The following is a 15,309-nucleotide window of genomic DNA, read 5'->3' as shown; positions in this document are numbered from 1 at the left end:
TGAACATCCATGGACAGCCGAAATGTTATCAGATTTAAAAATGAACAATTTTCAGTGGATTAAGCATTTACTCAGTTACAGATTTTTTATTTATTGCAGAAAATACCTTGAAAAATATTCTGTGGGTGGAATCGCCTCACCACAGATTTGACTTGTTACTTAGCCTGGTGGTGTCACACGCTTGTTGCCATGGATATTGAAACATTTAATGCTATACTGTGGAATATTACAGGCAAATCAAGAAGGACGTGCATGTGACAAGCCCTCCACCAGAAATGTTGCACAAGTCCGTTACCTTGCTATTATTATCCATCTTCCCCCTCACAGCGCCCTCTGCTGGTTTGCTGGCGATGGGGACAGGCGTGCTGGCAATGGGACGTACCACGCTGGTCACCATGGTGGGGGCCGTCCTCATCGTGCCCATTACCTGAGGGCTTAAAGTGGGCGGAGCCTGGGACCCGACCACTTGCCCCGCCCCCTCTCCTGAAGCCAGGGTCGTCTGCTCAGATTTGCCGCCCCGTTCTCCGCCGTCCTGTCCACCGTCTGTGCCTCGGCCCCTGGGTTTGTCTGAGCCCTCGTCCCCCGGTCCTGAAGCGGAGTCTGGGCGGGAGTTGGAGGGAGAGGAGGAGGAGCGAGAGACTGGCTGGAAACCGTGCTGCTGGAACAAGAGATAAAATCAGAAATTGAAGTGAAGTCTTTAATTCAAATACATTTTATTATAGAAAAAAAAGAGTTAAAACTGCAATGTTTCTGGTGGAGGGTCCTGCTAGCATTTATTCATTTCAGATGTTTCTACTGTTCAATAATACAATAATTCCTTCTGTGAACAGGGGCGACTCTCCACAGATCTGATTAGTAATGTAGCTGTAGCTGTAGCTTGCTTCAGAGTCCTGCAAAGGTCCAATTTTGGAAACCCGCACCCTCCTGGACCTGTTAAAATTCCACCCATTACCCGCCCATGCCTGTGATAAATTGGGTCAGCCCATTAGTCCGACAGCCCAATAGTCCAGGCCCAAACCAGGCCCAAACCAGGACCAAACCAGGACCAAACCAGGACTAATCCAGGACTGAACCTACGCCACATTAGTGGATTATAAATATATACACGCCGCAACCGTCGAGCTAATCGCCAGGACTGCACCAGGACTACACCAGGACTGCACCAGGACTACACCAGGACTGGACCAGGACTACACCAGGACTGGACCAGGACTACACCAGGACTGAACCAGAACTAAATCAGGACTTAACCAGGTCCAAACCAGGACTAAACCAGGAGTAAACCAGGACTGAACCTAAGCAGTGTCATTAGCGGATTATTAATATATACACGCCGCAACCACCTAGCCGATTGCCAGGACTACACCAGGATTAAACCAAGTCTAAACCCGAATTTACCCAGGTCTAAACCAGGTCTAAACCAGGACTGAACCTATCCTGTGTCATTAGTGGGTTATAAATATATACGCGCTGCCGATCTCCAGGACTACACCAGAACTGGACCAGCACTATACCAGAACAGGACCAGGACTATACCAGGTCTAACCCAGGATTAAACCAGGACTGAAACAGGTCTAAACAAGGACTATATCAGGACTAAACCAGGATTGAACCAGGACTTAACCAGGACTAAACCAGGTCTAACCCAGGACTAAACCAGGACTGAAACAGGTCTAAACAAGGACTATATCAGGAGTAAACCAAGACTGAACCAGGACTTAACCAGGACTAAAACAGGTCCAAACCATGAGCGCAGCCGCCGAGCTGATCACCTCTGTTGATGGTTTTATGTAATAAATACACTAGAGTCACTCTCGGGACTCGGGAAAAGACCAGGAAATGTCACTTGTTTCCAGGGCAACGGACGTCCTGGACTTTTCTCCCGTTCGTCATTCATTTAATTCACCTGACCTGCCCGTGTGTAATCACTACTCGCCCGTAAAATTCCAGCACGTTAAAACCCGCCCGTTTCAGCAGCTATTCGTGGGTACTCGACCAGTGCAGGACTCGCTTTTGACTTGCTTTTCTCCCTCGTGATAGACAGGTTTAATCTTTACTGTGGAACATTCTAGACAAAGCAATAACATTTCCATGGCGACAAGCAGGTGGTGGACCCTCCTCTAGAAATCTAACGCAGTGCACCTTTAAAACAACCCAAAATATTCAAATTAAAGTAGACAGAAGTGAAACGTGTACGTGTCTTGCTGCTCTTTTTTAAACTGTGATCTCATTCAGTCAAAAAAACAATACAATATTTCAACAGAGAGACTATTTGGCCTATTTCCTTTAATTATTTATAGACTGACCTTTCAAATTACTTCATTCTTGCCAAGTTTTTACAACAATCTACTGTTTTGTTCCATTCATAACTTTGGAATTACTGTAAACCGCTCAGTTAAAAGTAATTAAGTCGAAGCTGAAACTTTGCAACAGAATGAATGATACCCATAAAAGGGCATGACAAAAAAATACAATAAAACAACAACTACTACTACTCCTACTAGTACTACTACGACTACTACGACTACTACAACTACTGCAACAACGACTACTGCTATTACTACTACTGCTGCTGCTGCTGCTGCTGCTGCTACTACTACTACTACTGCTACAACTACTACAACAACAACTACTACTGTTACTACTACTACTACTGCTGCTACTACTACTACTACTACTACTACTACTACTATTACTACTACTGCTACAACTACTACAACAACAACTACTACTACTACTACTACTACTACTACTACTACTGCTGCTACTGCTGCTGCTGCTGCTTCTGCTACTACTACTACTACTATTACTACTACTGCTACAACTACTACAACAACAACTACTATTACTACTACTACTACTGCTGCTGCTGCTGCTGCTACTACTACTACTACTACTACTACTACAACTACTACTGCCACTACTACCACTACTACTACTACTACTACTACTACTACTACTACTACTACTACTACTACTACTACTACTACTACTACTACTGCTACTACTACTACTACTACTACTACTACTACTACTACAACAACTACTACTACTACTACTACTACTACTACTACTACTACTACTACTACTACTACTACTACTACTACTACTGCTACTACTACTACTACTGCTACAACTACTACTATTATTACTACTACTACTACTGCTACTACTACTGCTACAACAACAACTACTACTACTACTACGACTACTACTACTACTGCTTTTACTGCTGCTGCTACTACTACTACTACTAATACTACTACTACTACTACTACTGCTACTACTACCACTACTACCACTACAACTACTTCAACAACAACAACAACAACAACAACTACTACTACTACTACTACTATCACTACCACTACTACTACTGCTGCTACTACTACTCCTACTATTACCGCTACAACCACTACAACTACTTTTACGACTACTACTATTATTATCATTACCACTTCCACCACCGCTACCACTACTACTACTACTACTACTACAGTAAATACCCAGCGGTGTGTATTGTTGTGTTTGGCCTCTCTATATTTACACATTCACTTGTACTGAGTTGTATTTGTGGTAAATACCTGTCCGTCTGGTTCGTCCTCGCTGTCTGTCACTCTCTCTTTACACTTGAGGTCGATGGAGCCTTCGGGACAAGAATCCTCTGAGAAAAACAAAATTCAGAACACTTTTAAAACCAAACAGACACGAGACACAAAACATAAACCACAGAAAAACTATTATGTGTAGTAAAAAATATATATGTAATTACTTTTTTTTTTACACTGATTCTATTGTGTGATTATGCAAAACTTTTTTTATTGCTCCTTAAATCATCAGAAAATAGCGTAATACGGGCCCTTTAACAATATTTTTTAAGTATTCTTCTTTTAATTTAAATTATTATTATGACAATTATTTTTCAAACTTCAAATTTAATTACAGTGAAATAAAAAATATGAAAAAAACAGAATTGTCATTACGAAATCGTGGGTGTAATTTGCTGATTCATCGAAGAAACTATGTCTCTTACGGGAAGTGAAAGTTTGGCTGCATTTTTAATTTTTTTTCTTTAGTAGTGACTGAAGGGACTAACCCATGACATCATCGTCCCCCTCTTCCTCACAGATCACCATCCGCTCTTCATCACTGGTCACATCCTCGCTGACCCCGCCCGGACGCCCCAACAGAGGAGGGGGACGACTGGGGAACAGGCCCGGACCATCCTCCTGAAACAGAGAAAACAAAACCACATTTAATACACTCGGAACTTTGGTTGGTCTTGTAAAGTATTTTTTGTGAATTTTTGTTGATTCTATTTACTGTTTAATCTTCAATCAATGTCAGTCTTTACAGTCTTTATATAAACATACAAACACCTACTACTACTACTGCTACTACTACTACTACTACTACTACTACTACTACTACTACTACTGCTACTACTACTCCTCCTCCTACTACTCCTACTACTTCTCCTACTACTTCTCCTACTACTCCTACTCCTACTACTTCTCCTACTACTCCTACTCCTAATACTCCTACTACTTCTCCTACTACTCCTACTTCTACTACTACTACAACTACTACTACTCCTACTACTACAACTCCTACTACTACTATTACTACAACAACAACTACTCCTATTACAAATACTGCTACTACTACTCCTACTCCAACTACAACAACTCTTATTATAACTACTCCTACTACTACTACTACTACAACTACTCCTCCTCCTCCTACTACTACTACTACAACAACAACTCCTACTCCTACTCCTCCTACTCCTCCTCCTCCTAATATTACTACTACTACTACTACTACTACTACTACTACTACTACTACAACTACTCCTACTCCTCCTCCTCCTACTACTCTTACTACTACTACTACTACTGCTACTGCGACTACTACTATTACTACCATTACTACAACAACAACTACTACTACTACTACAACTACTCCTACTCCTAATACTACTACTACTACTATAACAACAACTACTACTACTACTGCCACTACTATACTACTACTCCTCCTCCTCCTGCTACTCTTACTACTACTACTACTACTACTACTACTACTACTACTACTACTCCCTCTCCTACTCCTACTCCTACTACTACTACTACCACTACTACTACTAGTATAGCAAATGTGCAGTGGTATGTATTTTTGTTGTCGGCTTCCCTATACTTATACTCAGTTGTATCTGTAGCATAAATACTTGTCTGATTTGTGAATTTAATCATTTTTTCTTCTCTGTTTTTGCAGTTTTAATAGTTTTCTCTGTCTTTGCAGCTCGCGTCATATTTGATCATATTTTAGATAATTTCTTTTTTGTTGATTTTGTGTTTTGGGGAGACTTATTTAACCACAGTGTCACAGAGTTTTTCAAGCACTTAATAAATAAAGTTTTTGCAAATCATTATTCAGTTGTGACTTTATTGTGTTCCATCAAAATGATTAAAACATAAAATGAATGTGGACATATCAATATAAAAATATAATTCTTTGTTTTTGCACTCATCAGGTCCCAATCAGCCCAAATAACAATGAGAAATCAATAAAGTATGCCATGCAAGAGTTCGGGTCGTAGGAGGATGTTCATTGTAGACGGTCTTGTAATTTTTGTGAATTAACTTGTTTATGGGAATCTTTTTATTTTTCTGTCTTTCCAGTTATCTTTTCTTTGTGACTCATGTCATAGGAACGTTTTTTTACTGATTTTGGTGAAACACAATGTGACCAAACTTGAATAAAAGGTGGAGACTGATGCAACAGGAAAGGTATTTAAAATGCTGTTCATTTTAAAAGAAAAGTTAAGTTTTAAGGTTTTTATAGGTACACTGTGTAACTTTACTGCTTGATTCCAAGTAGATGTTAATGTTTTTATTCCCTAAAATGTTTTAATGCCATCAGGCCACATCACAAGGCCAAGTTACAGGTCAGATCTGTGGAGAAGTGGGCCCGTTCACAGTGATAATGTATGGTTTTCACTGTAGTTTTGAGAAACACCTGTAACTGAATAGATACAAGATTTGATGAAGGCCGAAGGGCCGAAACGTGAGTATTTTAACTTTATCTGCCATGTGGTATTAAAGGCTTTTAATTATTTTGTACTTTTTGAGTGCCTCAGTTTTTTTTTCTACTTTGTATTTGAGACTGGTCCCTACACTGTAGAGCACCAAAAGAACAATTCTGCACATTTTTTGCATATCCAAGTAGCACTCCTGCCCCCAAAGCTTTGCAGAGATACAAGATTTATGTGTTAAATGCCATACTGTGGAACATTTCAGACAACGCAATAACATCTCCAGTGCACCACAGTTTTAAGCTTTTAAGATTAGTAAAAGAGTGACTTGAAATCTGTGTGATGTGCACTATCCATCGGAGGTTCCAACAGCTGCACGGCTCTTTGTTGTGATTGTGTTTCGGCGACGTAAACATTGGGCACCACAGTTTTCTAATGCGAAAATCAGCAGACTTATTTCTTTTATTGCGTAGTTTTACATGTGCATGTCCAAAATTCAAACCAAAACCCAAGCTAAATTAATAAAATGTACTCATTAGGATGTAAAAACGACAATTAACTTAACTTTTTCTTCATTCTAATGGGGAACTTTTTGTTATTTTTCTGTACTATGATCAGATTTGAGCTGTAGACAGTTAAATAAATCACTTTTAAAGCTCATTATAGATACAAACTAACTACAAAAGTGTTTAATTCTGCTATTTATTTATTGCAGTTTATGTTTTCAAACCACATTATACATTAAGACTATTTCTGTGGGATAATCCTGCTTTAAAGTTAAATATTATTGTTTATTATCTATATTTTCTTGCACTAGATATCCTACTTCAAAATGTCTTATCATGACAGGCCTAAATGTACCAAAGAGAACCAAAAGTAACCAGCTCAAACACTGTGGTTTACTCGGGCTACTCCAAAAACCCCTAAAGTCCCCATCTCTCGTCTAGACCAGCAGAGACTAGTCACCACTACTTTGTTCAGACGTCCTTCACATTCTCCACCACTTTGCCACAAACACCATTTTTCTTCAAACTCACTTCAAATGAGTCCACTCACTTTAGAGATTTTTTCCTCCAAATGCCCTCAGAAAACTCTGTGGGATCCTGCGTCTTCAAAGCTTTTCCGTGTTCACTTTAAGCAGCTTTGAAGGTACAAAACTACACCAGTGTCTGCTGCTTCTCCCCCCAGTCACAGAGGATCAGGGCCTTCACTCCGGCGCTTTTGTTTAGAGAGAGTCATTAAACGCTGTTGGCATCGCCTGGCTTCATGTTTTCGCGCTTTGATATCGGCTGCACAGTTTGAAACTTTATGCTTTTAAGTCCACAAAGTCGTATTAGAAAACGGTTTTAATCTTTTAATAGATGCTATCTGGGATTTGCATGTGTTTAAGGAATTATATTGAATCAGATAGCTGCTTTTGGATTGCAACAGTAAATCTTCCTCCTCAAACTCGTTTATTTATTGAGTGTAGGTTTTCTTTTGGAGATTTCCAATGCTTCAACCCGGCCTTGTGATCTTTATATAGTTGGATTAGAAATGATAACGTCCAAATTTATCCACGCTTGGGACTGACGCAAATAGACCAAAATAGTACTCTAATAATATTATATTACAAAACGGTCATACCAGCTTGTCAAAGCCTGATCCCGTCAGATTTCAGAAGCTCAGAGGCTCAGAGGTCGGGCCTGGTTAGGACTTGGACGGGAGATCGCTGGGAAAATCAGATGCCACAGTGGGGCGCCAGTCACAACAAATGTGGTTGTGTCCTTAGGCAAGACATTTCACCCACATTGCCTAGTATGAAAGTGGTGTGTGCATGAGTGATGGTGGTGGGTGGAGGGGCGAATGGCGCAGTTTGGCAGCCTAGTAGTTTACAACCTCTGGGTGTGGAGTGAATGAATAATGATCTGTAAAGTGTCTTTGAGTGTCCAGAAAATTGCTATATTAAACTGATTATTATTATCATTATTAAAATTAATTATTATAAAAGTTTGTGACAAAGATTTTAGCTTATCAAAGAGCTTCTTCAGTTCAGTTGTGGTCAGATTGTTGACAGACACTGCCTTTTATCTGCCTGAAGGGAGGAGGACTGAAATAAACACACCTGTTTGTTTACAGTTTTAGTAGCTCTAGGTCCATTAAACTGCAGTAAGGGTGAACTGTCCCTGAGCCAAGTACTTCCGGTGCTCATTGACCATGTGCACCAGAGCAGAGCCGAAACTATTGATTAAAAAGCTGTTTTTAAGACAAATTTATTTTTGAAAGTCTGAAAATACGTAAAAATTGCCACAGAATTTGGACTATAATTTTCCCGTCAGTCAAACAGTTTGAGATTACTTTATGCTCTATGGAAAAAACCTTTACGGGCAGGAGGGACTTTTTCAGTAAAGTTCCAATCAGTGGCCACTAAGCCAACTCGAGACAGCTCTAAGCACCAATACCCTATCTAGTTATTTTAATAGATCCATGGTGTCCACAAACCTTGTCCATGTCCTTCTCTCTCTGCTCCAGCGTGTGCACGGCGCTTTGAGAAAAGGCCCTGGGACGAGGGAGCTGCCCCCCAGAGGCTCCTCGACGCTCTGTACCCCCCAACCAGGGCTTCGCCTCCGCCCCAGGGGACTGTGGGTCTGTGGAAAAGAGAGAACGCAACAAGATACAGAATTACTAAATCTCTTTACTAACCTTCTAGTACTATGGTCGGGCATTGTGTAACCTTTTTGGTGGAGGGTCCGTCAAAAACTTTTCTCCATGTAGATGTTATTGCTTTGTATGAAATGTTTCACAGTTTGGTATTAAATCTTTCTATATTCATGTAGACCAAACCAGACCAAGTTACAAGTCAGATCTGTGAAGCGGCAATCCAGCTCATAGTATGAATACCTGTTTTTCAAGGTATTTTTGAGCAGTAAAACCATCTGTAATTTAATAATTGTGAGGTAGAGCTGATTAATGACATATCCATGGAACCAAGCTTGTGACGGAACCCCAACTAAAAAGTTATCAAATAATGATTTTGGAGTAGTTATTGAGATACAAACCTATACTTTCGGACATGCTCCTCTCCCTGGCCTCTTTGGGGGTCCCACGGCCTTCCGACAGGGACTTCCTCCGGTCTTTGTTGCACCATTTCCAGTCGGGGTGAGCTCTGAAATGCGCTTCCTTCACCTGAACATTGAAACAAAGATACTTGATCACAACCCAAAGTCCATATAAACTTAAAATGTTGCCAATAGATCTAAGATACAAACTGTTTTAGTTGTCAAAAAACCCCTTATTGCACCAAAATTTGTCTTTTCCAAGTGCAGATATATTATATAAGTAGCTAGTTGTTGCGAGCTTTATTGTGATAACCTCTAAAAGTTGTGAAAAGCACTTATAAACTTGTCGCCGTGCACTGCAAATTTCTCTGATCTGGCCAAGATTTTAAAACTTACATCAGGTTATTCATCTTGTTTTCAGATTTATTATCTACTCACTAGACCAGAGACTGCTTAATTCTAGTCTAGAAGTTGTTTATTTTAAGATAACTCATCAAGTAAAATTATCTTGCAGCATGGACAGATAGTTTCACTACTTTTGACTCATTTTCTGATAGATTTAAGTGTTGGCCAAGCTTTTTTGCAGTGTGAATGAAAAGTTAGCATCACATTACACCCTCAGGGAATACTGATGACAGCTGCAAAGTATCAATACGGAAAATCACAGTCTAGGATCTGAAAACCACCACAGTCTCCTCGATTAAAGGTCCTATATTACACAAAAATGGATCCTCGTGAGCTTTAAATCATGTTACAATGCTGTTACCTCCTCAAAAACATACCCAGAGTAGATCAGGAAATAGTGTAATATGAGCCCTTTAATTGGAACCGGTGCAGTGTAATACCTGGAAGGCGAGGTCGTGGTACTGCTGTTTCTCATTGGGCCCCAGCGCGTACCACCACTCCCCCAGGATCTTGCTGACGGTGCGGTTGTCTTGGTTCGGGTGTCTCTGATGCACCAGGGCACGATGGCGTTTGCTGAAGATCATGAACGCATTCATCGGACGCCGGATGTGGTCCTTCTCTCTCTGAATATGGCAAAAAACAAACTGTTTTAATGGAGGACACAATATGAAAATACAGTACAGAAAACAGAACATCTTATTGGTCATGTGTGGACTTGGAAAACATGTATTGTTTCTTTTAGAGGTCAACAGTTAGTTTAAAAGCGTGTTATTTAACTTTTCTGCTGTTGTCTCCATGGAAATGTCATTGTTTTCTCTACAATAGAATAATGTAGTACCTTTAAGTTTGCTTTAAGGGCCTATATTACGCAACATTTAGTCTTGTTTTCGAGTTTGCAGCCATGTTAGAATGTAGTTACCTCCTCAAAAACAAACCTGGAGTTGTGTTTTGTTTCATTCACACCAGTAACTAAGAAACTCTGCATTATTATTCGTCAGAGTACATCTCTAAAGGTCAAAAGGCTCTGTTCTACCGTGTGATGTCAAGTAGTGGTCAATTTAACAGCTACGTTTTATCTTTTATTCAGTAGAGATTGGCAGTTCCAGGGCTGAAATTATCCAAATGATTCTAGTGAATGTGTATGAAGCACTTCCTGTATTACCACATGACATCACAAGGTGGAGTGAAGTGTTTTCTGTTTGAGAGAAATACTCTCACACAGAGAACTCAACCTAAACATGCAGGTTTTGTGTGTTAAATATGTGTAAATGAAGAAAAAAATTATAAACATATCTATCTTGCATTCATTCAATTACAGTTGTTTTGTTTTGTGAGCGGATTCGCCACTCTACAGATCTGACCTGTAGCTTGTGTGTGTGTAAGTGTTTAACAAGTTTAATGCCATAAGTTCTTCGTAGAGATAAACAGATGGTAAACACTCCTCCAGAAAAGTTGCATAGTATTTTTGCTCTTTGCTTTAAAATAGTGAAACTATATCTTCCTGTACTAATTATGTTTTGTTGGATTTCAGAAAGAGATTATTTTGTGATATTTTTTAAAGAAATTACTCTACAGTCTACACACTGGCTCCTGTCCCTGTCTGAGAGTGAGCGTTGCACCTGCTAAGTTGACCAATCCATATTCTGGTGTTAAATGTTTAAATGGACAAAGTCTGACCTTCCTGTCTCCTTGGTTGGGCAGAGCGCTGAGGGACTGTGTGCGCCTCTTCACGGTGCCAGCAGAGGGCGATGGGTCGTTGGTCACTCCTGGAGAAAACCTGTTGAAACATCAAAATGAGAAAAAAAATCAAAATTCACAACACAGTACAACAAATTAAAGGCCCTGCATCTGATTTTTTCCCTTTAATTTGAATAAAATTGGTCTTACTCCAGTATGGATATATTGTATTAGCGGCTCATGAGGTTAAAGAGGGGTATTATGCAATTTTTTTCTACCATGTTATAATGTTCTCTTATCAAAAAGATGTCTGAAGAAATTTAAGATGTCATCCATGCATGTTTGAGTAATTTAGCGATCTCTCCCGGGCCCTATTCAAACCCTCTTTACAGTTAAAGCTGGATTATAAAGAGCCCTGAAGAAGACTAAGTAGTCGAAACGCATTGGTGTGACTATCAATAAATTCACCGCAAATCAGTGTGCCTCTGCCATCCCTTTTTTCTGCTTTACGAGAATATAAGCCCTCCGGTTTGATGAACACCTGTATGCGTAAGTTTTTTGATCCAGTGTAGCGCTCCAATTTTGTTATTTTTAAAGATGGATTATAGTTCTGCGTCGACTCAGTGCACATTGCCGCCATCACCTTGTTGCCGTTGTTTTTGATTTATGGGTCAAAGTAATTCACCCCCACAACGCTAGGAGGCAAGGATTTAAAAAAATAGCATTTGAGTTTACAAAATGAAGCGGGAAAGCAGAGTACCGGAAACGTATGTAGAGCGGTGGTAAAGAGGACCAATCACAGCCCTTGTTGTCTGCATCGCTTACCCCTGCTGTCTGCATTGTTTCGATGCATACTTACAAAATTTCAGAGGTGCACACTGGTCGACATAGACGCCCAGTGGAGGAGGCTCAAGGCGACGCAGACGATTGGACGCACGACCATAAACTGGGCTTTAGCTGTAAGATTCTACGCAATGCTCTGCCCACAAGCCTACGACACTCACGCTCCCACATGACAATTCTCCATAAATATACAAAAACATGATACGAAACTGTACCCAATAACCTGACAAACCTCATGTGATGTGCAGTAGTTTCATTCATTGATTGTGTTGAGATGGTGCTCTGAAGGGGGAGTGACTTAACACGGAGAGCAAAGGGAGAGGAGATTCAGAGCACCAAAAACAAAAGTGAAACTTATAAAACATGTCAATATGTTGTTTTTGGCAAATATAGCATTTTCAAAACAATAAAAGGTAACATGGTGATCTAAATATGTAGAGAAGTAAAACACTCCCTCTTTAAACATGACTGAGTATTCTTAATTGATACTCTACCTCTTAACTCTTTATTTAACTAGTTTCTAACCCTTCATCAGTTTTAAAATACTTATTGTTCATTATGCATTAAGTCCTTGTTCGTGTTTTATTGAGACAAATCAAGATGTAATTACTGGGGATGTAACGATATCCAAATCTCTCGGTACGATATTATCACAATATGCATCTCACGGTACGATATTTATTGCGATATTTTGGAGAGCCTGATATAATTGTAGATGGGACACTTTTTTGTTTTTAAAATACCCTGACAAGATTTTGGTGTGAATTATTACCATCATAATCCCAAGAATTCAAATAAAAAACATATTTCTTCATGTTGTCTGCGCTGAAATGAATCATGGGATATGTAGTTCCCAACGTTTCTAAGCTCTTGCTACTATAAAAAATGCATTTAAGCAAAGGAACTTGTAATTCGATATATTGTGACAGCTCTCAATATTACTGTGAGACTTTTGACGCTACGATATCACGATATTTTAACAATTATATTATTGCTACATCCCTAGTAGTTACTATAAAGTGTTACCAGTTTTCATTTTTCTGTTTTTAGATTGAATAAAATTGTCTCATACACAAATAATTTCCACCTCCCTTCCCTCCTCTGTCCAGAATGACTGAATCACAAAAGAAGCTCAGATTGTCCTAAATGGGCGGTGATCCCTCGTATTGTTCGTATCAGATTTTATTTTCTTTTGAATAATTTCTCGATGTCTGTAGCGAAGTTAAAGATAAAGCCTATGACTCATTAGCACAGACTGTATATAAATAAAAAATGTCTGAGAGCAGCAACAACAGACACAATGGAGGTCACATATGAGTTTATTATAATAGAAAACGCCCACTACAGAAGAAGAACTGCCTTTGTCTTTTCAATCTACAGTATGAGAAAATGTTTATATACACCTTATTTTATGCATAACTTTTATTTTATCATAGTTTAGATTTTGGTATTTTACTTCTATGGGATATTAACTGCTAACACATAACATATTTAGATCATGTTATCTTTTATTGTTTTGAAAATGCTATCAAAAACAAAGTATTGACATGTTTTATAAGTTTTATACGTTTTGGAGCTCTGAATCTCCCCTCCCTTCGCTCTCCACATTAAGTCACTCCCCCTTCAGAGCACTATCACAACACAATCAGCATGTGTCGCACAATGAACCTGCACATCATGTTTGGTTTGTCAAGTTTCTGTTTTTGTATATTGGTAGAGAATTATCGAACGGGAGCATGGGTGACGTAGGCTTGTGGGCGGAGCCTTGCACAGAATCTTACAGCTAACAGTAAAAAGGGTTCTAATAGGGCCCAGGGGAGATCGCTAAATTACTCAAACATGCATCTTCAGGCATGTTTCTGATGAGGGAACAATATTATAACATGGCAGAAAGATAAAAAAAAAATAATAATAAAGATTTTTAAGAATGATTCAGACTTAGCAACTAGTTAAAAGATAGAAGGTTATTAATTATGAATATTTCTTAGATACTATATCTACAGTATATCTCATATATCTGTGTAACTATTTATCTATGTGAGTCAGAAAAGATCCAAAGACAGAAATAAAGTGCTCTGTCTTCATGAGGCAAATAATGTAAAAATAAATCTGATGACCCTTTAAAGGTGCATTGTGTAAGTTTTTTGTTTGAGGGTCCGTCAAACATTATTGCACGGCAAAATTCTCTGCTCTGGCCAAGATTTTAAAATTTATGTCAGGTTATTCGTGTTGTTTTCAGATGTATTATCTACTTACTAAACCAGAGACTGCTTAAGTCTAGTGTAGAGGTAGTTTATTTTAAGAAACCTTGTCAAGTAAAATTATTTTGCTGCATGGATAGATAATTTTATTACTTTTAAGTCATTTTCTGGTAGATTTAAGTGTTTTTATCTTAAATTTTGGCCAAGCTTTTTTGCAGTGTGCTCTCTGTAATGTTTCACAGTGTGGTACTCACTGCAAAAAACAAAGTCTAGGCAAGTTAAGATGACTTGAATTAAGGAAGTTTTATCATGATTCACTTGATGAGTGAAATTATCTGCCAATGGGACAAAAGTTTTTGTACTTAAAATATGAAAATACATCTTGTTACACTTCAAATAAGAAACAAAATCTAATGTTGCTTGAATTAAGAGAAACACACTTATTCCATTGGTAGCTCATTTTATTTGTCAAGTTGAATTTACTCAAATAAAGTAAAATGTTCATAATTTAAGTCATTTTAACTTAGCTAGATATTGTTTTTTTTCCTTTAAAACCTTTCTATCTTCATGGAGCCCAAACCAGACCAACTTATAGGTCAGATCTGTGGAGAGGCGACCCCGCTCACAGTCAGAATGCCTGGTTTTCTAGGTATTTTTGAGCTATAAAACCACCTGTAATTGAATAAATGTAAGGTAGAGCTGTTTAAAGTCATACTGCGGAACATTCTAGGCAAGAAACAGAAACAGAAAACAAGCAGGTCAACCAAAAAGTTACACAGTGCACCTTCTTAGCTGCAATACAATCATTTACAAAACATGAACTATTTCAAAATATGCACTGTGAACAAAACAGAATCATAATTTATTATTTTTTTATATATATATTCTAATCTTTTTTCATTCACAACATGGGTGAGTGATACAGAAAACCTGAATGTATGCCATGTATCAAAATGGCCACCTTGTTGTTCTCGTTTCTCTTCAGATGTGGGAGTTTTCTCAGGAGTGGCTGGGTTCAGATTAAACCAACGTCAGAGAGAAGGTCACAGGGTTCATGTTTCCTGCTTCAGTTTGGTCAAAGTAAAGTAAAGTAAAGTTAGACGCTTCG

The 15,309-nt window shown here is 38.8% G+C and overlaps 1 protein-coding gene across 4 annotated transcripts in view; it reads right to left on the bottom strand.

Moving 5' to 3' along the window:
- The window catches only part of cica (capicua transcriptional repressor a), a 126,044-nt gene that overhangs the window by 31,547 nt on the left and 79,188 nt on the right, over positions 1-15,309 (bottom strand). For 3 of the 4 annotated variants that reach the window (XM_020938015.2, XM_020938017.2, XM_055157640.1), the window contains exons 6-12: positions 11,158-11,257; positions 9,921-10,103; positions 9,076-9,202; positions 8,519-8,664; positions 4,097-4,229; positions 3,585-3,664; positions 296-658 (exon numbers count right to left, since the gene is read on the bottom strand). In XM_020938015.2, the coding sequence (XP_020793674.2) occupies positions 296-658; positions 3,585-3,664; positions 4,097-4,229; positions 8,519-8,664; positions 9,076-9,202; positions 9,921-10,103; positions 11,158-11,257 (1,132 nt within the window). The remainder of the gene's footprint in view (positions 1-295; positions 659-3,584; positions 3,665-4,096; positions 4,230-8,518; positions 8,665-9,075; positions 9,203-9,920; positions 10,104-11,157; positions 11,258-15,309) is intronic. The other variant, XM_020938016.2, reaches the window with a different exon arrangement.

The sequence above is a fragment of the Boleophthalmus pectinirostris genome, unplaced genomic scaffold, assembly GCF_026225935.1.
Source record: "Boleophthalmus pectinirostris isolate CB_2022bp ecotype Guang Dong unplaced genomic scaffold, ASM2622593v1 HiC_scaffold_21, whole genome shotgun sequence".
Taxonomy (NCBI): domain Eukaryota; kingdom Metazoa; phylum Chordata; class Actinopteri; order Gobiiformes; family Gobiidae; genus Boleophthalmus; species Boleophthalmus pectinirostris.
The sequence above is the reverse complement of the archived record's forward strand: the minus strand, read 5'-3'. Positions and strand labels throughout refer to the sequence as shown.